Source organism: Mobula hypostoma, chromosome X1 (assembly GCF_963921235.1).
Source record: "Mobula hypostoma chromosome X1, sMobHyp1.1, whole genome shotgun sequence".
Lineage (NCBI taxonomy): Eukaryota > Metazoa > Chordata > Chondrichthyes > Myliobatiformes > Myliobatidae > Mobula > Mobula hypostoma.
The window spans coordinates 4,294,690-4,306,089 of NC_086128.1; the positions used below are offsets into that span (position 1 = coordinate 4,294,690).

Sequence of the window (11,400 nt, forward strand, 5' to 3'; positions counted from 1 at the left end):
TGATACTTCTTAACTTTCCTGAACGCCTTACTTCTCTCCCTAATTGCCTCTGCATACTCCTGAATTCTCGCTCCTTCTACACCCGGCTCCCATGTCACCGGCAACCAGACAACCCGAGCACCGAAAGAAACCGCCCATCCTGCTCAGCCAATGAGAGCGGTTAGGGGGAGAGGCCTGGACCTGTCCAATCAGGAGCTGGTATTCATGAGGAAGTTGCTGTGAGCAGCGGGCAGCTTTCATTCGAAGGTTTGGCGGAGTATTCGGTTGGTAATGGCTGAAAATACCGTAAATCCGATGCAGGCAGAAGTCGTGGATTTTAAAGTTCCCACTGGAAACAACAAGACTTTGTTTGTCTGTAGCATCCTCCCTAAAGAGACTGAGGCAGAAATTTATGTGAGTTAGCCGAGAGATGAGGAGGGTTGGGGGTGGGGAGTTCTATAGTCGACTACAGTTGATGTTTTCTTTGTTCATAGGATTGCGTTTTCAAAACTTTCTCTAAATACGGACTGATCTACTTTCTGCGAGTGTCCAGGAATGCTGCCGTAGCGGAACCAGGTTTTTATGCCATTGTCAAATATTATTCAGCGCTGAATGCCAGTAGAGCACAGAAAGTTACAAACGAACAGTGTTTATTTCAAGAGCGACCTTTGAAGGTGAGTCGTAATTTTCAAATGATTAGGATTTTATAAGGAATGTAGCCTCGGAATTTAAGTGAATACAAATAATTATATTATTATTCCCAATCAGAATGAAGCTAATTCTAAGATGTTACTGGTTTAACTTTTCTTGTACTGTAATTGTGCTACTTTGAAGTAGAAGAAGGTATCTTGTAGGCATGTGTGAGTCTCACCTATCATCTGCTAGCTTGAACTCCTTCTCCTCCCCCACATTCTTATTCTGGCTTCTTCCCCATTCCTTTGCAGTTCTGATGAAGGGTTATGACCCAAGATGTCGACTGTTTATTCCCCTTTATAGATGCTGTCTGACCTGCTGTTTTGCTCAAGATATCCAGCATCTTCAGAATGTCTTTTGTTGGAAACCTGGAAGAAGTTGTTATTGCTGTTAATTCATGAATCATTTCTTTGTACAGTCTTAAACTATATAAATATACAGTCAATATACTGTCTTGTTACAAAATGTTGCTTGCAGATCTACATAATGTAATAGTAATGCAGCTTATTTAATTTCTTTGCACAGGTTCGAATGTGCACAAAGCAGCATTCCATGAAAGCATTTCAAGAGCACCGACTATCTCTGAATAGCTTCAAGTGCCAGGAGTTGGCAAATTACTACCTTGGTTTCAATGGATGGTCCAGTCAGATAATTGGGGTAAGCACAATGAGGATTCTGAGCAATGTGGCATAATATAAGTAAAAATTATATGTTGTAACTTAATATGCAACTTAACATGTAAGTAGAAAAAAAAATTCTGGATGATAGCAGCTTGGGATTTTTTTTAATACTCATTTTCAGAGTATTGCTGCAAGGCCAGCATTTAGCCTCCATTTCTAACTTCCATTCAGAGGGCAGTGAGCAACCTATTGCAACTTTTTTTGCAAAGGCGTTCCAGCTGTGCTGTTGGGTAGGAGTTCCAATATTTATAGTTTATTGATGGAAGGATTAGTGATATCTTTCCAAGCTGGGATGGTGTGCAACCTGGAAAGGAACCTACCTGCTGGCTTTGTCATTCTTCATGGTAAAGGTCACTCATTTGATAGGTAACGTCTGAATAGCCTGGGTGAGTAACAACTGTGCATTATAGAAATAGCATGCCCTGACAGCCACTACGTCCAGCATGGATGGGATAATTGTTTAAGAGGACTGCTTTAGTTATTGCACTGCAGTCCTTCAGATAGGTGGAGAGTGTTCCATCACACTCTTGATTTGTAGTTGCTGCAAAGTCCTTGTTGTATCACTTGGCGTAGGATGTGTAGCTTATGATCTGCCCTTGTAGCCACTATAGTCACATGGCTGAACTGGATTAGTTTCCAGGCAGTGGTGACTCCCAGAAGTTGATGGTGAGGAGTTTGATGGTAGTGATACTTTTGAATTTTGAGAGCATGTGGTTACACTCTTATTAGAAATGACAATTGCCTGGCATATTTGTGGCTTAAGTATACATATTCTCTTGCTTTTTTTTTAATCTTCATTTTTTATAAATTGCAAGCCATTCAGAACAATGTAGCTTGTGTTCTTTCCTTAGAGCAGGGATTTCCAACCTTTTTTATGCCGTGGAGCCTTGCCATGAACCAAGTGGTCTGTGGACCACAGGTTGGGAACTCTTGCCCAAGACCATGTTTTGTACCTGAAAACTACCCCCCCCTCCAAACACACAACATCAAAATCTCATCACCCTGCAAATGAGTGAAGCTGGTTCAGTTCGAACTGATCCTCCACGTAAGCCAAATGTCAGTTCACAGACAATTCCTCCTACCTTCATCTAGATTATGACCTTAACACTGAATAGGCTATTTACCCCTAGACCAGGGTTCCCAACCGGGGGTACACCAGTTAACGGTAAGGATTTGTGACACAAAAAATTTAGGGAACCCCTGCCCTAGACCGTCATAAATTTCTTCCTTGGGTGTTCTTCCCTCCACAGTTTCCCCCCAGCACATCTGCTTTTACCTCTTGCAAGCAGTACTGTCTAGGCAGATCTGTTACTTCAGACTGTTCGTGTATCACTAAACACATTCCTTTATTCCTTGACTCCGTGGTTTCTCCCTGATACAGCCCCTTCTCACTTGCATAAATGATACCTTAGATGCCTTCTAAACTTGACAGCTTCTCTTTGCTGATAGTCTGATCTGCTGGGCATTCCCTTCAGATTTATATTTCACAGCCTTTTCTCCTCTTCTTGCTAATTGCCCTCATTAATCTGTCAGTGAGATGGCTTTATCATCAGCTCCCTGACTCCAGTCTATCTATGAAATTCCAGATTGCCCCATTCTGTGCAACTTAAAACTAACTCAGTTGCACTTTTCCCAGTGATGGAGTGTTGAGTTTTCTTTCTCACAAATTTTGTTTTTTAGATTAGATTCAACTTTACTGTCATTGTGCCGAGTACAGATACAAAGCCAATGAAATGCAATTAGCATCTGACCAGAAGTGCAAAAGAATGTTCTGTAGTCTGACATATTTCTGTTTTTATTTCAGTTTTCCCGCATCTGCAGTGTTTTTAAATTTTCGTCGATATCAAATTCACTACTGTTTTTCACTACTGTTTTTCCCTAGTTTAATTATAAACCTTTTGCTCCTGTGGAATTGGATTACTTTCCTGTTCTATCCTCTGTCAACATCTGATCCTTGAGTCACTGGTCATGCTGACTTACCCTCTGGTACTTCCTCTTGTGGTGTCATCCCTTCCCTTTATATTTGAACTTTCATTCATCACGCCTTAATCTTCCTCAACTCTTGTAGCTGATGCCCAGTAGCAAATCATACATTGGTCGAGCATACTTGGGTAGTTAGTAAGTCCATAAGACATGGGAGCAGAATTAGGCCATTCAGCCCATTGAGTCTGCTCCACCATTTTATCATGACTGATTTTTATTTTCAGCTCATTCTCCTGCCTTCTCCCTGTAACATTCGACACCCTAACAATCAACCTCCGCTTCAAATATACTCAATGATTTTACTTCCAAAGCTGCCTGTGGTAATGAATTTCGCAGACTTACCACCCTCTGGCTAAGGAAATTGCTCTTCCTCTCTGTTCTCCAGGGGCATCCTTCTATTTCTGAGGCCCTCTGGTCCTAGACTCTCCCACTATTTAAAACAACCTTTCCATGTCCACTCTATCTAGGCCTTTTCAATATCACTAGACAACAAATATTTTTGAAAGTGTTGCTTCCTTTAGAAATGATTCATGGTTACGATAATGCTTAAAGCTGAAGACAAATATATTTTCATACTTCTTGTATCACAGGAATTTGGAGAAATGAGAAATTAACTTTTATTTAATACATTTAATTGTATAAAGGTGATGCTTTACAATAGTCCAACTAAGCTAAAAAAGATTTGTTGATTTTCATTTGTACTCAGTAACTGAAGCTTCTTGCTTAAGTGTCCACAATAATAATCGGTCAGCATTGATGGATTCCAGTTGCCCTGATACCGTTTCTCCATGACCACAATGTCCAGGTGAAACCTTTCACCATGCTTATCACTGACAGTGCCAAGAGTTGCAGGAAAGAATTCTAAATGGGAATGCAGAAAATGAATCTTTAGTGTCATGCTGGACTTAATGGTTTTGTATGCCTAAAGCATGTTGTCAATCAGATGCATGTAGTTTGCTCCGTAGTTGCCAAGAAAATCTCCAACAACATCCTTGAATGCCTTCCATGTGATGTTCTCCAATCCCATTAGAAGTTCTCTGAATTGCCTGTCATTGATGATCTGTTTAATTTGTGGACCAGCCCCACCAACAGTCAACTAGAAAAGGCTCCTTTTATTCCCACTCTTTGTCTTTTGCCAGTTAGCCAATCTTCAGTCTATACTTGTATCTTTCCTGTAATACCAAAGGTTCTAATCTTGTTTAGCAGCTTCATGTTTGGCACCTTGCAAAACAGACTTCTGAAAATCCAAGTAAACAAAATCCAATTTTATATATATAATGATGAGATTGGAGGTGTGGGTTGCAGAGGTGCCCTCCCCCATATAAAAGACACAAGGTCAGGTTACTGACGGAGCCTGCTCTTCTCAAGAAAGATCTGTTTATGTGTACCACGCCTCAATCAAAGCAACTTTCAGAGGACCTTAGAAGAATTGTAGAGATGCATGAAGCTGAAAAAGGCTACGAAATTATTTCTAAATACCTGGGTGTTCATCAGTCCACAGTAAGAGAAATTGTCTCCAAATAGAGGAAATTCAGTACTGGTACTACTCTCTATAGGAGTGGACGTCCTGCAAAGATCACACCAAGAGCACAACGTGCACTGCTGAAGGAGGTGAATAAAGAACCCGAAGGTATCAGCCAAAGACCTCCAGAAATCTCTGAGCTTGTTGAAGTCTGTTTGTGTGTCCACTATAAGAAAAACACTGAATAAGAATAGTGTTCATGGAAGGACACCTGGATGTCTCCTGGATGTTCCACAATGCTGCTGGGACAAAGTTTTGTGGACAGATGAGAGAAAAGTTGAACATTTTGGCAGAAATGCACCTTGCTATGTTTGGAGGAAAAAGGGCACTGTATACCAACACCAAAATCTCATCCTATATGTGAAGCATGGTGGAAGGAGCATCATGGTTTGGGGCTGCTTTGCTGCCTCAGGGCCCAGACACCTTGCAATGAATTCAAAGTTGTATCAAGACATTTTACAGGAGAATGTCAGGGTAGCGGTCTGTCACCTGATGCTTAGTAGAAGTTGGATGATGCAACAAGACAATGATCTGTAACACAAGAGTAAACAGGATTTATCAGGCAAGAATTTCCCTTAAGGAAACCAAGCTGATTTCAGCCTATTTTATCATGTGCCTCCAAGGGCCCTGAAACCTCTTCCTTGATAATGGATTCTAACATCTTACAAACTGTGTCAGACACTTTTCGAACATTCAACTTTCCCTGTCAGTTTTGCGCTAAATTAGACATTGACTGATGATGTAAAGTGAGGAACTAATTATTCTGCTGCCACTGTGAGGAATAAAAATAAATATCTGAATGCCACATTCTTGTAAAATGGATTTCCACACTTTTGGTCTTTGGCTCTTTCTCATTAACTTTTATATGAAAATCAAATGTTTGAATATTGATACAAGTTGCTGTCCTCAGTACTTTTGGAACAAGCTTCTCCACTAGCAATAAAGATGTCACAAATAGTAATGGTTTTGACAAGAAAACTACCAAAATGTGGAATGCCTTGGTTCAATGTTTGAAACTGCAAGAATATATGATGATCATTTGCTGCACTTGAGTCTTTATAGATAATGATTCCTGTGTTTGATAGTGAGGGAAGTATTGTCTTCTTCAGTCCTCATCTTAATTTACAGCTCCAGAGGTTTTCTGATACTGATGGATGTGAAGAAAATTCCCAAGAAGTGCAATCACAGAAGAAGAGCATAAAATACCTTTGTGTAATGGAAGTTAAATTTAGAAATTATGGCATGTGTTGCAGAGGTGTTGGGGTTTCTGAGGAATTTGAAATCCAAGATGTCACAGGTAAGAAACAATCAGCTTTGAATTGCAGAGATTTGTTATAACATCTCAGTATTGCAGATCAGTTCCTATTATGAATAAATGCTTTAAATTAGTTTCTGATGTTGGTTAAAGAATATTGGTCAGTACAGCTAAAGGGTGGGGTGGAGATGCGTATCTACCAAAGAAGGTGTGAGATGCTCCTTCCCTGTGCTGGCCTGCAGGTCACCCTTGGGCAAGGTGTACAACCTGCTTACCCCCCCCCCCCCCGATCACAGTCACGTGAAGCCACGCGAGCAGGTGGTGTGGATGCTCGTATGAGCAGCTGGTGCATATCACAAGTCCTGGTTATGTGACCATTGTCACCAGGCAGACAATCTTTGAAGGATATTGATGATGGCTAGAGGTCACCCGTCTTGTAGAGACACTGCCCAGAAGGTGGCAATGGCAAACCAGTTCTGTGGAAAACATTTGTCTAGAACAATCATTGTCAAGACAATGATCACCCATGTCATACAACATGGCACGATGATGATAATAGCTGGAGAACTTTCTGCTTTTCATTCTGCCATGAATCTTTAACAAGCACCTAAAAGGACAACAACTTCAGCAATGCAGTCCCACCTTAACATGTTCCCAAGAGCAAAGTTCTATACCTGCCCAAGAATGCTACTAGCTGAGATAATCCAGCACCTGCGTTACAGTTTGGTTTTTTAACAACTTGCTTGCCATTAGGTGCAAATTAAAGTTTTCTGTTGTATTTGCTTTCCCACCCTGAATATGGTATATAAGCCATAACACACACAAAATGGTGGAAGAACTCAGCAGGTCAGGCAGTATCCATGAGGAGAAGTAAACAGTGAATGTTTACTGTTGACTGTTTATTCCTTTCCATGGATGCTGCCTGACCTGCTGAGTTCCTCCAGCATTTTGTGTGTGTTGTTCTGGATTTCCAGCATTTGCAGAACCTCTTGTGTTTATTAAACCATAAGCTAATTTGTGCAGTTTGATACAAAGCAAACAATGGGTAATACATAAATATCAGTCCTGATTCACAATACAAAAATGAACTTGTATTTTAATAGAATCAGAACAAGGGGGAGGATTTGGAATGATCTATCATCTGTTCATCAAGGTTATTGTCTTCAGAGTAGATTAGAAATTGAGAGATTTTGATCAGTTATATGGGTAGAGACAGTCTCTCCAAGCTCTCAGGTTAAATAAATTGGACTGTATCAAACATGATATGAAGCTCCTCTGTCAACTTACTTGATGCCCATAGTTACTGGACAGATATGTTGCTTTGATTCTTCCAAATTTGAGGTGTAGCTGCCAAGGGTACAGTTCGATAGCAGGCTAAAACAGTCATTTGGTTCTCTGGCTGGTTGGTCATGTTCAAGCCCAACAGTGGTAATTGATCATGTAAACACAAGGTTCCTGCAGATGCTGGAAATCCACAGCAATGCACACAAAATGCTGGAGGAACTCAAAGAATAATTATCTGGCTGAATTTGAATAGATGTTCTCCAGCCATATCACTATGAAAACAGATTTTTTAAAAAATCAATGTTTGCTTTTAATTGCTTTCTATGGAATATTTAATGTGAATAGTTGATCTTAAATAAGTGGCAAATTTGAATATTCATTTATTGGCTCTAGAAGTCTTTTGAAGCTTATTGAAATTGTTTATTCATTCTTTCTGATGTGCTTGCAGGAAAATACTATGAAATGTAATTCTGATCTACTAAGCAGTCAATGAAGATTTTTTTTATTTTATGTTTCAGATCCACTGAATTATGCACTAACAATTGGAAGGATGCAAAAGTCTGCAATACAGAAAGCTTTATCAGATGCATTCCAGAAGGTGGTCCTTGTTGTCCTGGGTAAAGCCATACACTATCCCAGACTTGACAACCAAAGCAGCATTTATATTAACTGTAGTGACATGGGTGGAAAGCAGATCATTTACCCAGGACTTGACTAGAAGAATTAATTATGAGGATAGTATAAATTCTATGTCTACTCCAAAATATTTTTTTTAAAAAGCAGTTTATTTCTCTGGCTTGCCAGTCTTATTTTGGTGCTTTTTTAAAAATTAAAACGGTAAGACTATATTGAGTTGCCTCAGATGCCAACTGCAGACAAAGTATAGTGATATTTTTAAAGAGCACAACTAATTACAGGACTTGTATCAAATGATGCAGAAAGTGAACCCAATGGAGTTCCACCACACACTTCAGTCCTGTGGTGCCTGTCGTTTCAAGGGCTGTGCATGAATTGTGGAAGCATTGGAAAAGGGTACAGAGGAGATTTACCAGGATGCTGCCTGGTTTAGACTATGCATTATGATCAGAGATTAAGGGAGCTAGGGCTTTACTTTTTGTAGAGACGGAGGATGAGAGGAGACATGATAGAGGTGTACAAGATAACAAGAGGAATAGATAGTGGATAGCCAGCGCCTCTTCCCCAGGGGACCACTGCTCAATCCAAGAGGACATGGCTTTAAGGTAAGGGGTGGGAAGTTCAAGAGGGATATTAGAGGAAAGTTTTTTACTCAGAGAGTGTTTGGTGTGTGGAATGCACTGCCTGAGTCAGTGGTGGAGGCAGATACACTAGTGAAGTTTAAGAGACTACTAGACAGGTATATGGAGGAATTTAAGGGGGGGGGCTTATATGGGAGGCAGGGTTTGAGGGTCGGCACAACATTGTGGGCTGAAGAGCCTGTACTGTGCTGTACTATTCTATGTTCTGTATAGATGAGACGACAAGAGGTGATATGCTTCCTTTTCCTGCACTCACTCTTCAAGCTCTGTCAAATCCCTGTTTTTAAATGATGGTAAAATGATACAGTCCTTCTGCTAATGGGACTTCTGAATAAATAATGACATTTAAATGTTTAAACCCTACAATGTGTTTTATTATTTATGAGGAACCAGGTGCTGAGCATTCATTTAGATTTTCTCCTCCTGGTAGAAAACGGGAAGGTCTCTGTGCAGTGGAGCTCAGAACAGGATGGAGTGGAGCTCAGAACAGGATGGAATGGAGCACTTTACAGCGGAGGATCTTCAAACACAACTGCAGGTACAAGCACGGGTGATGTCAATATGTTCCATCTTTAGTCAGAATAGGAAAATTGTTTTTTCTAAATGTGCATAAATTGATTATAAAATCTTCATCTTAAAATGCTTTATGGCTATTAACCCTCTAATATAAGGCCCTCTGTTGGTTGGGATCGACCATGGATGTTGCATCCTGGCTGTCTAGATACGCAAGCCTAGGCAGTACGATAGGGAGAACAAGCTGTTGCCCAGGTAGCAAGTTCCCCCTCTCCACACATCTGATGAACCGAAAGGAACGACAGAGACTGATACAGTTTGACTCCAACAATATCGCAGGAGTTGCCAGTCAACATTAAACTAGATGTAGGACTACCTTAGGGACTTCAGCCCGGGATTTTTCCTCAGGGTTACTCCCGAAGCCTTCCCTGTGAGTGAGTATAGCTGCAAGGCAGTGAAGATTTGAGATCAGAATATTCCTTCACCTAGATGAGCTGCCAACCATGGCTAATGAACCCCATCTATCTGAAGCAACTTATTTTAAGACGCCAGTAACCTGCTTTTGCCCCTTCTGGCAGTAGAAGCAGTTACATTGGGCTTAGTAGCTGAGCCACATGAAGGCCAAGAGCTGAACTTGGTTGTCAGAGGCTATTTGATATGCATGCCATTGGGAGCATTTAACAGGTAATAGGAGCTTGTCCTCCTTACCACCCCCCGAACCCCATCCCCTCTGTCGCCCCCAGTTATGACAACCTTAAGGCCCCGATGAAACCACACCTGGAGTTTTGTGTGCAGTTCCAGTCTCCTTGTCAAAAAAAGATATCCTTGCTTCAGGTGAAATGCAGTGAAGACTCATCAGATTGCTTTCTGGAGTGAGTGATCTGTCATGAGATACTGAGGAAGCTGGACCTCTATTTGGAACATATGTAAACAGCTCAACAGGGTAGAAATAGGAAGGTTTTTTAAAAGGAGTTTAGAACTGTGGGATCACTGTCTTGGAATAACAGATAAGCCATTTAAGCCAAAAAAGTGGGGAATATTTCTTTACAAAAAGGTGGTGAATATTTGGCATTCTCTACCCTGGAGGCTCAAACTGTACTTAAAATGAAGTTCAATAAGTTTTATGTTTATTGAAAGACTATGGAATGAAAAAGATGGAGATAGAAGAGGAAATAGAGTTTCAGCTGGTTCAACTATGAGCATGTTGAATAGCAGAGAAAACCTGAAGGATAGAATGGCCTTTCCTATTTCTGTATCTTTTATGAGAAAATATATTGATACTTAGAACCAATTACATTTGAACCCAGTACACTTCATAATTTCTCAAAGGTTATTGCTTTGCAGAAAACTTGGAATAAAACAATTGGAAGTGTTTCTCTTCACAGGTAAATGACATTTCATGGAGTCAATTTGAATACGAGGGTCAGGAAGAAATCCTTTCAGATCTTAGTTTCAACACACATTCTATTGAAGGAATTGGAACATGAGGAGCTGCTAAATTCTTTGAACATGTCTATTCCAGTGCCTCTACGGAATCTATCTTGCTTGTATTTTATGTCAAGTTAACAAAAATATGATCCAAAATACTGAGTTGCTTTTAAAAACAAGAAACAGTAATTCACTCTACTTGATCTGACAACTTGTCTTTGGAACTGTGGTATTGAGTGTATTTGTTTAAAAGAGGAAAATACACCGCAATTAATGGTTCACAATTGATTAAGGGAAAATGATTTGTGCTGGACCATGGAAATGTATTTACACGCAACAACTGTATAGAGAGAAAGGAGAATGTCAGATAGTGGAGAGTACCCCTATGGCTGTCCCCCTCAATGATAAGTACTCCTGTTTGAGTACTGGATTACCGTTTGGGGGTCGGGGGGGGGGAGAAGAGGAGATGACCTACCTGGGGGAAGCAATAGAGGCTGCACCTCTGGCACGGAGTCTGGCCCTGTGGCTCAGAAGGGTAGTGAAAGGAAGAGGATGGCAGCAGTGATAGGGGACTCTGTAGTCGGGGGGGGTCAGATGGACAATTCTGTGGACACGAGAAGGAAACCCAGATGGTAGTTTGCCTCCCAGGTGCCAGGGTCTGCGATGTTTCTGAACGCATCCACAATATCCTGAAAAGGGAGGGTGAGCAACCACAAGTCATGGTATATATTGGAACCAATGAAATGGGTAGAAAAAGGGAGGAGGTCCTGAAAAAAGAATACAGGG

The 11,400-nt window shown here is 40.7% G+C and overlaps 1 protein-coding gene across 1 annotated transcript; it reads left to right on the forward strand.

The window, feature by feature from the left end:
• Window positions 1–222: 222 nt before the first annotated feature.
• On the forward strand, window positions 223–11,065 carry rdm1 (RAD52 motif containing 1). The gene is made up of 7 exons (XM_063037359.1): window positions 223–393; window positions 474–653; window positions 1,198–1,329; window positions 5,986–6,154; window positions 7,915–8,013; window positions 9,104–9,211; window positions 10,572–11,065. The coding sequence occupies exons 1-7, from the start codon at window positions 271–273 to the stop codon at window positions 10,577–10,579; spliced, it is 819 nt and encodes a 272-aa protein (XP_062893429.1). The 5' UTR covers window positions 223–270; the 3' UTR covers window positions 10,580–11,065.
• Window positions 11,066–11,400: the final 335 nt, after the last annotated feature.

Excerpts from the sequence above, each read along its gene's own strand:
- rdm1 (XM_063037359.1), top strand. The coding sequence starts at position 271 with ATGGCTGAAAATACCGTAAATCCGATGCAGGCAGAAGTCGTGGATTTT. Across the intron at positions 1,330-5,985 it reads GGTCCAGTCAGATAATTGGG|CTCCAGAGGTTTTCTGATAC; the intron begins GTAAGCACAATG and ends CTTAATTTACAG. Across the intron at positions 8,014-9,103 it reads GGTGGTCCTTGTTGTCCTGG|AAAACGGGAAGGTCTCTGTG; the intron begins GTAAAGCCATAC and ends TCCTCCTGGTAG.